General features: G+C 44.0%; 1 protein-coding gene across 4 annotated transcripts in view; it reads left to right on the top strand.

The window, feature by feature from the left end:
• Nucleotides 1–17,144, top strand: part of TTF2 (transcription termination factor 2) — a 44,463-nt gene that overhangs the window by 12,435 nt on the left and 14,884 nt on the right. For 2 of the 4 annotated variants that reach the window (XM_022583959.2, XM_022583961.2), the window contains exons 5-14: nt 629–1,624; nt 1,941–2,055; nt 2,395–2,577; nt 4,559–4,707; nt 5,955–6,036; nt 7,826–7,945; nt 9,549–9,699; nt 10,624–10,729; nt 16,032–16,213; nt 16,910–17,063. In XM_022583959.2, the coding sequence (XP_022439667.2) occupies nt 629–1,624; nt 1,941–2,055; nt 2,395–2,577; nt 4,559–4,707; nt 5,955–6,036; nt 7,826–7,945; nt 9,549–9,699; nt 10,624–10,729; nt 16,032–16,213; nt 16,910–17,063 (2,238 nt within the window). The remainder of the gene's footprint in view (nt 1–628; nt 1,625–1,940; nt 2,056–2,394; nt 2,578–4,558; nt 4,708–5,954; nt 6,037–7,825; nt 7,946–9,548; nt 9,700–10,623; nt 10,730–16,031; nt 16,214–16,909; nt 17,064–17,144) is intronic. The other 2 variants (XM_022583960.2, XM_089917101.1) reach the window with 2 other exon arrangements.

Below are 17,144 nucleotides of genomic sequence, written 5' to 3'. Positions count from 1 at the left end.
ATATAGTTAGTATCCTGCTATTTAGGGAAAAAATTAAATTTACTTGACTAACTTCAGCATGTTTTTATAGACTGATATCTATTTGATGTTGGTATAAGCTGAGTATAATTCATAAGCTTCTAGAATGTGAGAATTAGGAGAGACCCTACAGAAATCCAGTACATGAGGAGCTAGACTGTACAAGGTCATGAAACTTGTTTTTGTAGGGAGATAGCTTGGACTTAAGATTCTGGATTTGCACCGTGAAACCTTCCTAAAGCCAAAATCAAAGCAAGTATAGGGTACTGTTTAAGTTTTGGGAAAAGTTCATCTTGAGAGAATAGTTTTTCATGAAAAGTATACATTGTGGCTATTGCTATTATTAAAACACTTTGGCTTGGTCACTACTGTTCCTTGAGGCCTGGAAAAGCAGTGATCACGGACAGAGAAGGAACCAAGCATTGAAAGTACTGTTAAGAAACGAATTCTTTGTGAGTTTGGCAGTCCTTTCTAGAGGGAGAAATGATCCTAGGAACATTCAGAAAAATTGGACTGCTTTTACTGTGTTTCCATTTCCTCTGAAAAAGGGTATTCTAGATGTTAAGGTTGCTTTAATATTTTATATTAAGATTATTTCCTTTGCTTTTAGGATCCTAATTCCGAAGAACATTCTGTAACCAGTAAGTCTCAGCATGCCTCTGAGATATCTCGTTATCCTTCCAGCCAGCAGAGAAACCCGTTCAAGTTAATTGACAAGAATCAAGAACCATCCCTCCGGAAGCAGTTCATCAAAGGTGAAGATGAGGAAAAGACAGCTGATAAGAAGCAAAGGGAAAAGAGAGATCCACTCCTGGATCAAAAGAAGGAACAGAAGCCTGAATCTAAGTGCTGGATGGAGAAAGATCTCTCATCTGGCCTGGTGGTAAAGGAAAAACAATCGGCTGTTCAAGAGACGCAGCGAGGGGAGAAGACAGAGTTTCATAGTGCTGCAAAGGAGGCTGAAGGGGTGCACAAAAGAAACCTTTTTGAGATGAAATCCAAACAGGTCCGTGGGAATGAGCTGAGAGAACCATCTGCATCTCAGGAGAGGTCAAATGGTGAGAGGCATTCTCTCCAAAAAGAATCAGAACCTCCAAGGGAAAAGGAAACTCAGCCTTTGCCTCGAATTGTTCACAGTCAACACCCAATAAGCCAGTCCCTGAAAGGGGGACACCTCAGCAAGGAGCACCCCAAGAGCTGGGAGGCTAGAGAAACAAAGGCAAAGAATGACACAAGCACGCAGACCCTCCATAAAAGTCTGCTCCAGGGCCATTTGCAGGCACAGCCGGAGACCCGGGGCACGCCTGCTCCAAAGGGACCGGCTGCTCAGCCTGCACCGCTGGCCGCAGGGCACCCCCAGGGAGAGATGCGAGACGCCGATACAAGCAGTGGTGACAGTGAGGAAGATGATGTTGTTTTTGTTTCCTCTAAGCCAGGGAGCCCCTTGCTCTTTGACTTGACTCTAGACTCACAGAAGAACCTTCAATTCCCTGGTCAGAGTGTGCAAAGAAAAATTTCTCCTGACTCAGGCGTTTCCAAGAAGGGAGAATCTTCAGACCCAGAAGCCCAACGTGTGTACCTCACAACACAGCTGAAACAAAAGAAGGTACTACTGACCTGTGTTTTGTTTGTAAGTTTGGAGCATTGCTTGCTGTGGGCAGATAAGGGACACCACAAACAAGTTAGATATATTAACGTGAGAAAGGTTTTAGTGGTGAATGTTTGGTTTCTGCCTTTTGCTATGTTTATATTTTCAGGCTTGGTAAGTCACCTGGGTTTAGAAAGAAAAAAGTTTCTGGTTTTCACACATATAGTTAAAAGACCGTGATTTCAGAGTTTTAGCATTTTAGGCTATTTTAATCTGAAACTCTCTTTCTAATGACTTGAGAGGAGCGACCCATGTTATAGGATCTGTTTTCCAGAGCACATTGGCATCTGTGAACATCCAGGCTCTTCCAGACAAGGGTCAGAAGTTGTTCAAGCAACTTCAGGAGCTGGAGGATGCGCTGAGTGCCCTGGCCCTCTCCCCAGAGCAAGGTAAAAGGGGTTCTGCCCCCAAACCCGCAGTTTGCATGAACTTCAGGAGACGTTCGAGAGGCGTTTCAATAAAGAATAGGTTGACTCATTCACTTGCTCATCTTGTTGTCTGTTACTGAGCTTCCTTTATAAGTTATACCTGTGATTTATAAAAACTTCCTCCTATTTCCTGTGGACTCAAGTCTTTTTCCCATTGTTTAAGAAATGGTTTAAATGCTGTGCTCTCTCAGAAGTCTTCCCCAGCTCATGGCGATCCCACCCTCTCTTGACCTCACCTCATGCGTAGAATTCCTTCACTTTTCTGAAGTGTAATCTGTTCTTCCTTTGTTTTTTGAGCAGGCACTAATGAGAAGAGTAACACTCAAGTACCACAGCAGAGTAACTTCACCAAAACGACCACTGATCCTCCCCACTTGGTGCCTCCCAAACCCCTGCAGGGCCGGGATCTCCAGCCTCTGGGTTGTCTAGGACTGAAGGCTGCCCGCCAGGAGGCTGCTGGAGGGTCTGATCAGTGCTGTGGAGGTGAGATCCGAGGGCCTGGCCCTGGTGGGAACTGCTACATCTACGAGTTAAATGCTGCCTCGTAGATACCTTTGTAACCATGAAAAGGGAGAAACCATTCTGAGTTGCCTGTGTGGTAAAGCTCGTGATGCTCAGCTAAGTTTATACGCAGCGTAATTTAGATCTTTGTGAGGGCAGAGACTGTCTGCCCTGTTCAATGACCTTGTTCACAGTCCTTGATCGGTCGGCCCGGTGGTCGGCGTATGGGAGTCATCCAGTAAATGTTTGTGAATGAAAACTTGAACTCATAGCATGATGAGGGAGGCAGGCCAGTGGATATGTTTATAGTCCTGTGTGTGTGTGTGTGTGCACTGAGGCAGAGCAGGGGCCTATGTGACCATGACCAGTAGACTCAGAGAGCAGCACCACCCGATTTAAATGAGCGTTTCCATCCTGAACTCTGCAGAAGACAATGAATTCAGAAGCACCCACAGAATGAAGATCCCAGGTAGAGCCTCAACTATGTAATATGATTGGTTGGTTTGCTGACCAAGACACAGGACCTCGAGTGGGCTGGCAGCGAGGAGAAAAGCTAAAGCCAGTTTTCCCCCAGCTGAGAACTGCTCGAGATATAGGGAGGGAAAAGGAGAGAAAAAAGAAAACAGGAGGAAAGGAGGGGAGAAAGGTTGGAGGGCAGTAGTCAACAAGCGGGTGAGGAATAGATGGCGTGCCAGATGAAGCAAAGGTCTCTTTAAAAGGGCACAGAGAAAACATACTTACATGTATAAAATAGATGAACAACAGGGACCTACTGTATAGCACAGGGAACTATACTCAATATCTTGTAATAACCTATAATGGAAAAGAATCTGAAAAAGAATAATATATAAAGAATATGTATGTATGTAACTGAATCACTTTGCTGTACACTTGAAACTAACACAACATTGTAAATTAACTATACTTCCATTAAAAAAAAAAGAAAAAGTACTTGGTCCAGTGGCACAGCATAGCTATGCTCCAGACTGTTTGAAGAACACTGCTGTGTGACAGCGTCATTCAGTAATCACCATGGTGATGGAGTTGCCTAGAGAAATTAAGTTATGGTGGATTATTAAGGTAAGAAGTTATGTAATATGTTTAGGAAAGAATTCCATGAAAACACCTTTTCATTTAAAAACATTTTAACATTTAAATCAATAATTAATTTTTGTTTGTCTTAGAAATCTCTTATTTGGATACTTCATCCCTAAACTTGCAACCAGCTAAGGTGCTTGTGTTTATTAATGAACTTCAGTAGAAGTTCTCTGTGTAGAATGAGTGGGCTTCAGCACTCAAGTATTATATTCTCGGTGCTGTGCAGGCAGCGTGGGACGCACACTGTAGGGGCTGTCTCTCCCTGTCTGCCTAAACTTCGGCAGACTCCCTGTTGCTCAACCTCTTCTATTGCTGGCTTTTCTTCTTTGCATCCAGCCCCAGGGGTCTTTTTTTCTGAAAATTCTCATGGTATTACCTTCTTCCCTGCCACCTCTTCAAAGCTGAAAGAGAAAAAAATATTATGGGTTATCTTATTTTTTATTATACTTTATTTTGTCCTCTATTAGAACACTTGATAATGTGATTTTAAAAAATAACAGACAGGGCTTCCCTGGTGGCACAGTGGTTGAGAGTCCACCTGCCGATGCAGGGGACACGGGTTCGTGCCCCGGTCCGGGAAGATCCCACATGCCGCAGAGTGGCTGGGCCCGTGAGCCATGGCTGCTAAGCCTGCGCGTCCGGAGCCTGTGCTCTGCAACGGGAGAGGCCACAACAGTGAGAGGCCCACATAACGCAAAAAAAAAAAAAATAATAACAGACAAACAGAGACTAGGGATAATGAAGCCTGTGAGTCTAGGAGAATCTGGAGGCAAGAATTTTTAGTCCATACAGGTCCATCATCTGGCAAATTATGAACTGCCTTTTTGCAGCTCTGGCCAGAACATAATACTCGCAGCACTTTTAGGTAACCTCGATTTGTACGCAGGCCCTATGAGCCAAGGTCGCCTTCGCGCAGTGTGGCAAATCACAAGTGAAGCCATTGATGAGCTGCATCGATCACTTGAGTCACGTCCTGGTGAGACAGCTGTGGCAGAGGATCCAGCTGGGTTGAAGGTGAGCCAGGAAGGCCCACAGGGCAGAGTGTCTCATAACAGTATCCCAGCGCCCACGAGGAGGGGGACCAACTACTGTGAAAGTGCCCATCAGAGTGCCATTCTGACATATCTTTTCTACAGATAATGCTCAAGTGGCTTCCCTTGCAGTATTTTCTTTTTTTCTGTTTAGCAGTGAGAAGAAAAAAACAACAGTTTTTTTTTTCTTAAAGTCATAGAGTTATATATGTCTGTAGCAGTAACAGATCCATTTATTGAGCTTCAGTAGGTGCCACAAGATTGCAAAGGAATTGCTGCTCTTAGTGGACTAGTTGGGGTGAAAGTGCACGTACAACCTATGTAAGACAACTAGACAATGACTGTAAGACAAAACGTGCATTGTCGTGTACTGTGGACTGTATGCAAAGTACAAAGGGATTCGAAATAAAAGAAAAGTTACTCTAGGTCAGCAGTATTATTTGTGCCTTAAAGAAACCGCAAGCCTAGAGATAGGGTAGAAACCAAATACTCCAGTTAGAGGGAGTGGTGCTCAGAGGGAAGATACAGAGATTGGTATTAATAAGTGATAATCAGGTGACATCAGTGCCTGAGCTGGGAGCAGCAGGTGATGTAACTAAGCAGGAAGAGTCCCTTGCTGTGGAGCCTGGCATTGGTGAAGGAACTTAGACTGGAATGGCTCAAGAGATATTATGGAATCACTGTAGAATTTTGAGCAGGGATGTTTTGTGAAGGTTTTTTATGTCACAGAGTTCAGGATAAACTGGAGGAAGGAAAGCCTAGAAGGTGGGCCCCCAGTTAAAGGGCTATCAGTTTATGACTAGCAGTGCGGACTGGGACATTGCCCACAGAGAGGAGACGCACATTTAAGAGATAATGAGGAAGAGCCAGTGGAATGGCTGGTAAAAGTCGGGTGGCCAGTCAGAGGTCTCGGCTGCAAACAGTAAAAACTGACTTGGGCTGATTAAGCAGACAAAGCAGGACTCTCACTTGAGAGCGGGAGAGGCGGCTCTTGATAGACATGCTGGACAACTGGCATCAGTGACAACTGTCCGGGGCAGACCAGGACGTGTGGTGAGAGGGAGGTGTCCAGGACTTCAAGGCGAAACGAGCGACTGATCTGACAACTAGAATATTGGGAGGGTCACTTAGAGAAAATAAACAAGTAGAGTATGGAGTCCATGTGGCCAGGCTGCGGCATAGCCTCTCATCAGGAACTGGTACTTAACTTTCAGTTATTACCTTTGTCAGATCCCTTTGCTGCCGCACCAGAAGCAGGCATTAGCCTGGCTGCTATGGCGGGAAGGCCAGAAGCCACGAGGAGGAATCCTGGGTGAGTCTGGTGTTAGGCTAAGAGCCAACAAATGCAGTGCTTCGTTCAGTCCTCTCAACTCTGGGTAGGTACTCTAATGCCCCATTTGACAGATGAGGAGACTGCGGTGTGGGAAGTTTAAGCCACGTGCTCCAGAGTACACAGCCATAGGATCAGTCAGGTCTTGGTTGCAGGCAGTAGAGTTTGGCTGTGGCTGATGAAGCAGAGGGAGGGTTTATTCTGTGGTGACCCACAGAATCTCTGGGAGATGTGGAGGGCCGGGCTGGACTTCTAGGAGCAATGGCCAAAGTCGAGTCACCAACGGAGTGTCCTGTAAGAACTGTCATGGCTGCTCTGTGCCATCGAGCAGTAGGAGAAAGCACTGCCGCCCCAAAATCAAACACTGCCGTCTCCAACCTCTCCTGTAGAAAGCATTTCTCGGGGAGCCTCTTTTCTAAAGTTACTCACATCTGAATCGAAGTCTGGTGTGAGTGTAAGTGCTCTGTAGAGCCAGGTCATGCTGCTGGTGCCTTAGCTGCAGAAGAGGCAGGAAGTAAGTTTTCCAGGCTCTGCTTTGCAGACTCGTCACGCTAAAATTTTCCAAGGTGCTCAACTTCCAGAAAGCATGACAGATGTCCACTATGGCTAGTAAGTGGCTGTGTCTGGGTCTCCAAGACCAGCTCCAGGTTGGATGATTTGCTAGGATGCACAGCATATAGTCATATTCGTGGGTGTAATTTATTACAGTCAAATAAATTGAATAATAATTGAGCGATTTGATTTGATATAGGTCAAAATTAGCAAAGGAAGAAGGCACCTGGGGCAAAGTCCAAGGGAAACCAGGTTCAAGTTCCAGAGGCCTGTCCCAGTGGAGTCACTCAGTGTGTGCTTAAGTCTTCCACATGTAAAATGTTGCCAACCAGGAAAGCTTGTTAGTGATTCGGTACCCAGGGTTTTTACTGGGGGCTGGTCACATAGGCAGCTTCAGCCTGGCAGGTACTGAAATTTCAGATTCCAGAAGGAAAGCAGGTGTTCAGCATAAACTGTACTAGTATGGGGGGACCCCTCCTGAAATCCAAGTTCCCAGGTGCCAGCCAAGGGCCAGCCTTGTAAGCTGACCTTCCAAAGGAGAGCAGTCAGCCGCTGTGTTAGCTCTGCACAGTGGCAGAACCAGACTTTGAACCAGAGCCCATGTTGTGACATTTTACTTCTGCTTACGTCAGAATGAGTATTTAAACTGTTAAAAAGGGGATAATAATATTTTATAGGGTATAAATAGTAAATTGGATAAGCTCAGTAACCGGCACAATGATGGTACCCAAGAACTGCTAGTTTATGACCTTCTTTGACGAATAAGTTAAGGGGATGGAGGACTGTCTTGAGTTAACTCTTAACTCCAAAAGTGTGGTAGTAAAGTGGGTGGTAGGCTATATCTACTGGACCTTTTTGCTTTTGCAGGGAAATAAATAAGACTAGGCAACATCATCAAACTGAGGGAGATATCAATGAATGTATTGGATAAGTAACAATATAACACGGAGACTCGAATAAGATCTAAATAATAAGTTTTAAATTTTACAAAAGTCCTAGTAAATGTCTTTGACCTAGATCGCAAAATAAATAGCAAGAGTTAGCGTTCATTTTAATAAGAAAGACAAAGGCTTCAATAGAGGAGGCAAAGCATGGTGACTGGAATGGCACTGACAGCAGAGGACCAGGGCTGGTATCTGCCCAGGGCTGCTTCTCTTGAAGCTGAGCTGCTTCTTTGCCCTAAATAGTTACCTCTCCTATCTGTGTTTTTATTTTCCAGCGGATGATATGGGGTTAGGAAAAACCCTGACAATGATTGCACTCATCCTGACCCAGAAGAATCAAGAGAAAAACAAAGAAAAGGACAAAACCACGGCTTTGGCTTGGCTTTCCACAAATGGTATTCAAACACCTGCTGTTTCCTACATCATGTGAGGCAGTGGAGAGTGGAAATTTTTCAGCTATGAAAGGATGCCTTTGGTCATATTTAATTTATTGGAAAACTAGCATTAGACTACTTTACTGTAGTATCATTTCTGACACTGAATACGCTAACTAGAAGTGATCATTTTTTCCTTTTAATATAAGGTTAGCTTGACCTGTGATTAGGAACAATTTCATGGAGAAAGCTAAGGCTCCAGAAAACTTAGTTTAAACCTAATGATTATTTTTGTTAATGTTAAGGATATAACTATAGGATAGATCCAAATTAGTTAATATATTATTTTTTGAAAGAAGATCTGTGACAAATTCAGATTTTAGCCACCATAGCAGACACTGTTTTCCATGTTTCTGAACTACCAGAAGTTTCCAGATTCTAGACAATTTCTCTTATTTCAACCTCTGTTTTTAAAATGTAATAACTGTATAAGTACCTTAAAGGTCCTATATATTATGTAGAGCCAACACCACATGTAAATTGCCATGTACACATGTACATTTCTCAGTTGGTTAGATAGTTAAGGAATCTGTGGCCATCTGCTCTCAGGGCCTCTAGTGACCACTGTTGCAGCTGGACCCTGTGTCCCTGTGTGTAGTAGCAGCATGTGCGCACCTGCACACACACAAAGGATGGAGGGCAGTGGTACAAATACTCTGGCACTAACTGGTTCCGAAGTAATGTTCGCTTGACCTAGGGAATTTTGTACTTATACTTTAATGTGAATGTAATTAAGTTATGCTTTTCAGAGAAAAGTAATAATACTCCTTTGTAATGAATCAACTCAGGATGAGTTAGGAAATGATCCAGCTTCTACATTCTGGCCACTGTGAAACCACACTGGGGTTTTTTGGGTTTTTAAAGTGAAGTCATGTGCTACCCACTTTCCTTGCCCTCTTTAGCCTCTCTCTCTTCCACTTTTGTAGGGGAAAATAATGGTTTTGAGTTAAAAGGTTATTTCTTCCGTTTTCTATTCTACTTCATGCATACTTCATTTTATTGCACTTCACGTTATTGCACTTCACAGATACTGTTTTTTACAAATTGAGGGTTTGTGTCAACCCTGTGTTGAGCAAGTCTTTTGGCGCCATTGTTCCAACAGCATTTGCTCACTTCGCGTCTCCATGTCACATTTTGGTAATTCTTGCAATACTTCAAACCATCCACCAGTAAAAAGATTACGACTTGCTGGAGGCTCAGATGATGTTAGCATTTTTAAGCAATGAAGTATTTTCAAATTAAGCTATGCACCTTTTTTAAAAAACGTAATGCTGTTGCACACTTAACAGACTATAGTGTAGTGTAAACATACCTTTTATATGCACTGGGAAACGAGAAAGTTTGTGTGACTCACTTTATTGTGATACTCACTTTATTGCTGTGGTCTAGATCCAGACCCTCAGTATCTCCAAGGTATAAGCTATGTGTAGAAATAGAAGCAGCAGTTGTTAAAAATATTGATTGAAGGAATAAGTGTCAGTCAAGGGAAAGAGGTAATGCCTTTAAGAAGTTAAAACTATTTAATGAATGTAACGAGGTGTTGATTTTCTTTTCCCCTCTCAAGACTCCTCTGAGTTCACTTCCCATGGAACACTAGTCATCTGTCCTGCTTCCCTGATCCATCATTGGAAAAGTGAGGTGGAGAAACGTGTGAGCAGCAACAAACTAAGAGTCTATCTGTATCATGGGCCAAACCGGGATCAACATGCAAAAGTGTAAGTGCAGAAATATTGCAGTCAGTATGAGGTGCTCAGCATCTTGGCTCAGGGGGCCTTTTTTTTTTTTTTTTTTTTTTTTTTTTTTTGCGGTACGCAGTCCTCTCACTGTTGTGGCCTCTCCTGTTGCGGAGCACAGGCTCCGGATGCGCAGTCTCAGTGGCCATGGCTCACGGGCCCAGCCGCTCCACGGCATGTGGGATCTTCCCGGACCGGGGGACGAACCTGCGTCCCCTGCATCGGCAGGCGGACTCTCAACCACTGTGCCACCAGGGAAGCCCCCAAATACATTTTTATCAAAAGTATTTATTGAAGTTCTTTCAGGTACACAATATTAAGCTTCCTTGGAAAAAGAATTGAGCTTTTCATCAAGAATCTTTACATGTAAAGAGTATAGGTGAGGTAAACTGAAAGTGTACAACATGTATCTTTATGCCCAAATGTCAAAGCTAGATGAATGGGTTTTCACAAATCCATTACAGAATGAGGAGGAGAAAACACCATTGCTGTAAGATGAACAGTACTTCGAGGGTTTCTTACTTCCTTGGGACTTTAGTGTCATCTATGTCAAATTAACTAAATATTAACTTCCAACCCTACCCGGCTTTCTGTTCTTGCCAGATCACTTCAAGCATAATATGACCCCACCAGAGATGATCTTTTCTGACTTGGCTGGGAAGAGGGAGGCTGTTCTAGTTATAGCGAATAATCTGTAAAAATGACCAGTGGTAAGCAATAAGGAAGTCAGGTGTATAAAATTTACCTCTCCAGAGTCATGTGTGTGTGAATTAAGGACATAAATTAATGAGTTCTGCTGTCTGTCCTTCCAGCCGTAGGCATTTTTTTGAAAGAACCAGTTCTGTCTCACATTGTCAGAGTCGTGGTGGGATGGTTTAACTTTTGCTCTTTGTTATATCTATGCAGCCTCTCCACATATGACATCGTGGTCACTACCTACAGCCTTCTGGCCAAGGAGATTCCCACAAAGAAGCAAGAGGGAGAGATGCCAGGTGCAAACCTCAGTGTGAAGGTGAGACGTGGGTGCTGCCAGGGAAGTAGGGTTGGAATCGCGGCTCGTTTAATAGGAGTCTTTTCACAGCATTAGAGATGGCAAAGGTACCCTCCCATAAGGTCATGAACATTCGAACTGTTTCACCTGTGGAAACAGAGAGTTCTTTCCTCTGTCCCTTCTCTTTTAACTCTAGACAACCTCCTCAGCAATAAAGGTGGAGATGGTACAGTAGTTTGCTGTGTTTTAGAAACAATAACTACATTGCAGCTGAGGTGGTGGTCATATCACATGAATAAAGGAAAGCTTCACTTGTTAAACAGTGTTTATTTGAGAGTTCTGGGGGTATATTCTCAGGATGTGTTTTATATTTCGTGTTAGGACTGGTATTTTCATATAAAGCCATTATTCCCTGCCTTCCTCCACTTTCTAGGAAAAGGGGTTGCAAATAATAAGGCTACAGTGGGCCAGAGGCTAAATGATAACCAGGGGAAAAAACCTGAATGTTTGTTGCTGTGTCCAGGGTAGTCTCAGTTACATAGAGTAGAGGCTTTATTGCATAGATATTGTGGGCTTTTTCCCTCTGAAAATACAGTGTTGTCCCAAGAACTACTCTTTTGCATATGCTTTTATTCTTAGTACAATAGGATATTCACAGCTTTCTGTATTTGGGGAGATCTCTAGAATGCTTCTCTATCTCATGACCAACTCTGCCTTCTCTTGGATGATTAACTTTTCAGATTCCTCAGTAATTCCTCTTAGCTTTGAGGCTAAAACCCTCATCCCTTTACATGATATATTAGGCCTTTTACAGTCTTGCCCTGCCTGTGTGGCCTTCTTCCCCCACACCCCAGCCCTCCCAGTGGCACCCCATGCTCAGCTGTACCAAAGATCTGTCCTGCTCTTGTGCCTTTGTTCTCCCTCTGAATGGAATGGTTTGCCTCCCCCTCTGGTTAAATGCATCTCCTAGCACCTTGTGCTTGCTTACGTCACCGCGCACCCCTTTAATTCCCCAAATATTGAGTATCTGCTGATGCCAAAATCTTGGCTCTCTGTGCACCGATGTCGAATAGAAGTACGGAGACAGAGTTTGGAGGAGAAAAGAAAGGGTAGTCTTAGTCTTTGCCAGGCAAAGAGGGAACACAGCAGGCCAGCACCTCAAAAACGCGCCCCCCCCCCCGCAATCCCTGGGGAATCAGGAGAAGTCTTATAGGTGGGGCTCACAGTCTGGGGTAGGTGATAAGGATCAAAGTAGTGAAGGTCTTGCATTTTTCTTCTTCCTGCGTTATTTCAAAACAGTCACAGCTGGCATCAGGCAACCTGGTAATTGGGTCCGTTCTTCATCTCTGGGTTATCCACCCGCAACCTTCTTTCTGAAATGCAGAGCGCTACAAGGGGTGATTTGGTAATTGGGTCCGTTCTTCATCTCTGGGTTATCCACCCGCAACCTTCTTTCTGAAATGCAGAACGCTACAAGGGGTGATTTGGTAATTGGGTCCGTTCTTCATCTCTGGGTTATCCACCCGCAACCTTCTTTCTGAAATGCAGAGCGCTACAAGGGGTGATTTGGTAATTGGGTCCGTTCTTCATCTCTGGGTTATCCACCCGCAACCTTCTTTCTGAAATGCAGAGCGCTACAAGGGGTGATTTGGTAACTGGGTCCGTTCTTCATCTCTGGGTTATCCACCCGCAACCTTCTTTCTGAAATGCAGAGCGCTACAAGGGGTGATTTGGTAATTGGGTCCGTTCTTCATCTCTGGGTTATCCACCCGCAACCTTCTTTCTGAAATGCAGAGCGCTACAAGGGGTGATTTGGTAATTGGGTCCGTTCTTCATCTCTGGGTTATCCACCCGCAACCTCCTTTCTGAAATGCAGAGTGCTACAAGGGGTGATTTGGTAATTGGGTCCGTTCTTCATCTCTGGGTTATCCACCCGCAACCTCCTTTCTGAAGTGCAGAGCGCTACAAGGGGTGATTTGGTAATTGGGTCCGTTCTCCATCTCTGGGTTATCCACCCGCAACCTTCTTTCTGAAATGCAGAGCGCTACAAGGGGTGATTTGGTAACTGGGTCCGTTCTTCATCTCTGGGTTATCCACCCGCAACCTTCTTTCTGAAATGCAGAGCGCTACAAGGGGTGATTTGGTAACTGGGTCCGTTCTTCATCTCTGGGTTATCCACCCGCAACCTTCTTTCTGAAATGCAGAGCGCTACAAGGGGTGATTTGGTAACTGGGTCCGTTCTTCATCTCTGGGTTATCCACCCGCAACCTTCTTTCTGAAATGCAGAGCGCTACAAGGGGTGATTTGGTAACTGGGTCCGTTCTTCATCTCTGGGTTATCCACCCGCAACCTTCTTTCTGAAATGCAGAGCGCTACAAGGGGTGATTTGGTAACTGGGTCCGTTCTTCATCTCTGGGTTATCCACCCGCAACCTTCTTTCTGAAATGCAGAGCGCTACAAGGGGTGATTTGGTAACTGGGTCCGTTCTTCATCTCTGGGTTATCCACCCGCAACCTTCTTTCTGAAATGCAGAGCGCTACAAGGGGTGATTTGGTAACTGGGTCCGTTCTTCATCTCTGGGTTATCCACCCGCAACCTTCTTTCTGAAATGCAGAGCGCTACAAGGGGTGCTTTGGTAATTGGGTCCGTTCTTCATCTCTGGGTTATCCACCCGCAACCTTCTTTCTGAAATGCAGAGCGCTACAAGGGGTGATTTGGTAATTGGGTCCGTTCTTCATCTCTGGGTTATCCACCCGCAACCTTCTTTCTGAAATGCAGAGCGCTACAAGGGGTGATTTGGTAATTGGGTCCGTTCTTCATCTCTGGGTTATCCACCCGCAACCTTCTTTCTGAAGTGCAGAGCGCTACAAGGGGTGATTTGGTAATTGGGTCCGTTCTTCATCTCTGGGTTATCCACCCGCAACCTTCTTTCTGAAATGCAGAGCGCTACAAGGGGTGATTTGGTAATTGGGTCCGTTCTTCATCTCTGGGTTATCCACCCGCAACCTTCTTTCTGAAATGCAGAGCGCTACAAGGGGTGCTTTGGTAATTGGGTCCGTTCTTCATCTCTGGGTTATCCACCCGCAACCTTCTTTCTGAAATGCAGAGCGCTACAAGGGGTGATTTGGTAATTGGGTCCGTTCTTCATCTCTGGGTTATCCACCCGCAACCTTCTTTCTGAAATGCAGAGCGCTACAAGGGGTGATTTGGTAATTGGGTCCGTTCTTCATCTCTGGGTTATCCACCCGCAACCTTCTTTCTGAAATGCAGAGCGCTACAAGGGGTGATTTGGTAATTGGGTCCGTTCTTCATCTCTGGGTTATCCACCCGCAACCTTCTTTCTGAAATGCAGAGCGCTACAAGGGGTGATTTGGTAATTGGGTCCGTTCTTCATCTCTGGGTTATCCACCCGCAACCTTCTTTCTAAAATGCAGAGCGCTACAAGGGGTGATTTGGTAATTGGGTCCGTTCTTCATCTCTGGGTTATCCACCCGCAACCTTCTTTCTGAAATGCAGAGCGCTACAAGGGGTGATTTGGTAATTGGGTCCGTTCTCCATCTCTGGGTTATCCACCCGCAACCTTCTTTCTTAAATGCAGAGCGCTACAAGGGGTGATTTGGTAATTGGGTCCGTTCTTCATCTCTGGGTTATCCACCCGCAACCTCCTTTCTGAAATGCAGAGCGCTACAAGGGGTGATTTGGTAATTGGGTCCGTTCTTCATCTCTGGGTTATCCACCCGCAACCTTCTTTCTGAAATGCAGAGCGCTACAAGGGGTGATTTGCTACAAGGGAGTGTAGGGAGTGTGAACGCCAGGTGCAGGATGTAATTCACATGGAGATGGAGAGTGTCAGGTGCAGGATGTAATTCACACAGTCAGAGAGTGTTAGGGGTTAGCTTTGTGAAGGACAAATCTAGTTACAGACACTACGGATTAGTAACAGTTAAAATAAAACTAGGATTGGTTAACTCTTTCAGGCCAGTTTATGCTCCTTCTCCACCCTGTTCATTGTTCCCTTTATCTTCCTTGTTATCAGGAGAGGAAAAACCTCATTTCTATTTTTGTTGTAACACTACCCCATGCCAGATGGTATTTCAGGTATTAGGGATACTGCAGTGAACAAGACCAACTAGATCCCTACTGTCCTGTATTGAATTATCCCGTGGGATTTACTATATATACATTGTGTGTAATGATCTTTATGCTTGTTTTATTTTTTCTCCCCTGCTAGATTGTGAGCTCCTTGAGAGTAGGAAATGTTCTTTGTGTCTGGCTTAGTATTTTATATATAAAAGTAGACTTTTATGTATGTACCACATCTTCTTTATCCATTCCTCTGTTGATGGACATTTAGGCTGCTTCCATGTCCTGGCTATTGTAAATAGTGCTGCACTGGACATTGTGGTGCATGTATCTTTTTGAATTATGGTTTTCTCCAGATATATGCCCAGGAGTAGGATTGCTGGATCATGGCAACTCTATTTTTAGTTTTTTAAGGAACCTCCATACTTTTCTCCATAGTGGCTGTATCAATTTACATTCCCACCAAGAGTGTAGGAGGGTTCCCTTTTCTCCCTCTGCAGCATTTGTTATTTGTAGACTTTTTGATTATGGCCATTCTGACGGGTGTGAGGTGATACCTCATTGTAATTTTGATTTGCATTTCTCTGATAATTAGTGATGTTGAGCATCTTTTCATGTGCCTCTTGGCCATCTGTATGTCTTCTTTGGAGAAATGTCTATTTAGATCTTCCAGCCATTGTTTGATTGGGTTGTTTGTTTTCTTGATATTGAGCTGCCCGAGCTGTTTGTATATTTTGGAGATTAATCCCTTGTCAGTCGCTTTGTAAATATTTTCTCCCATTCTGTGGGTTGTCTTTTCATTTTGCCTATGGTTTCCTTTGCTGTGCGAAATCTTTTTTAAGTGTCATTAGGTCCCATTTGTTTATTTTTGCTTTTCTTTTCATGGCTCTAGGAGGTGGATCAAAAAAGAGCTTGCTGAGATTTATGTCAGAGAATGTTCTGCCTGTGTTTTCCTCTAAGAGTTTGATAGTGTCCAGTCTTACATTTATGACTTTAATCCATTTTGAGTTTATTTTTGTGTATGGTGTTAGAAAGTGTTCTAATTTCATTCTTTTATATGTAGCTGTCCAACCACTCTTGGTTTCTTAAGCTTAATTCTTATTTCAGTGTACCTGATCTAAGCCCTCAGACTTGAAGGTAAGAGCGGGTCTTCGATGCCTGCTTGTTATTTTCCCTTATCTTCTTGATGACATGCACGTTTTCCCATACTCTTATTGGATTTCACCTGTGTTTCTTCCAGGGTGTCTCATCACCTTTGCTTCAAGTAGTCTGGGCTCGAATCATATTGGATGAAGCTCACAATGTTAAGAATCCCCGAGTGCAGACTTCCTTGGCTGTGTGTAAGCTCCAGGCCCAAGCCCGTTGGGCTGTCACTGGAACCCCCATTCAGAACAACTTGTTGGACATGTATTCACTGCTGAAGTGAGTAAAACTCTTTGGATTATGTAGATGTGAACGCTGTCGGTAACGCTTCATAATTATTTCATATCTCATATCTCCAGTGTGTACCAGATTATCTTGTGTAGCAGGTGGCAAGCCTGTCAACCTTTAAAGGGAAGAAGAATTAATATTTATGAGATATAATCTGTTGATTGGCTGATATAGGACTTTGATGACATCCAGCCCCTATATATGGAAAAATAAGGGACCAATTAAATTAAAGGAAACAACAGTCAACTTTCTTCAGTCCCAGGAATGTTTGGGGCTACTTCTACTTTAAAACATATGGCCTGGGGACAGGACTACAATTTATTTGAAGCAAACAGAAAGGAAGGCTGATTTTAAAATACTTGTTTTAATTCGAGTCAGCTCATGAGAGGATACAGAATTTCTTTACTAGCCTTTGAAGTTTTAGGAATGAATGCTAGCTATTGGTTATATGTCCTGTTGTGACGATATAGACGTTGTTAATGGGAAAATTCACATTTTTATAATGTGGTTATTGACTTGGATCCTTTTGCTCTGTCTAGCAGAGTTTTGCTATGAAATTGACGTTTACAAATGACTGGATGGCATGTAAAATCTGATTTGCTTTTCACCTTATGTCTGTCTTTGAACCTTTCCTCCATCCTCCCATGCTTCTTTCCTATTCTCTATCCTCCTTCTCCAATGAAAAAGATTTCTCCGTTGTTCTCCATTTGATGAACTCAGTCTGTGGAGGAGTCAGGTTGACAATGGTTCAAAGAAAGGAGAAGAACGGTTAAATATTTTAACCAAGAGCCTTTTGCTGAGGAGAACAAAAGACCAGCTGGACCCCACCGGCAAGCCCTTGGTAATCCCATTGACACATGTCCCTGGGGGAGGCCAGGAAGGAGGGCGACCATGTCCTTGACTCGGCTTGAACCGCCATCTG

The sequence above is a fragment of the Delphinapterus leucas genome, chromosome 1 (genome assembly GCF_059928025.1).
Source record: "Delphinapterus leucas isolate spDelLeu-1000000601 "Yukka" chromosome 1, BTC_Dleu_Yukka2, whole genome shotgun sequence".
NCBI lineage: Eukaryota > Metazoa > Chordata > Mammalia > Artiodactyla > Monodontidae > Delphinapterus > Delphinapterus leucas.
Note: the sequence above shows the minus strand (reverse complement) of the source record. Positions and strands in the feature narration are given on the sequence as shown.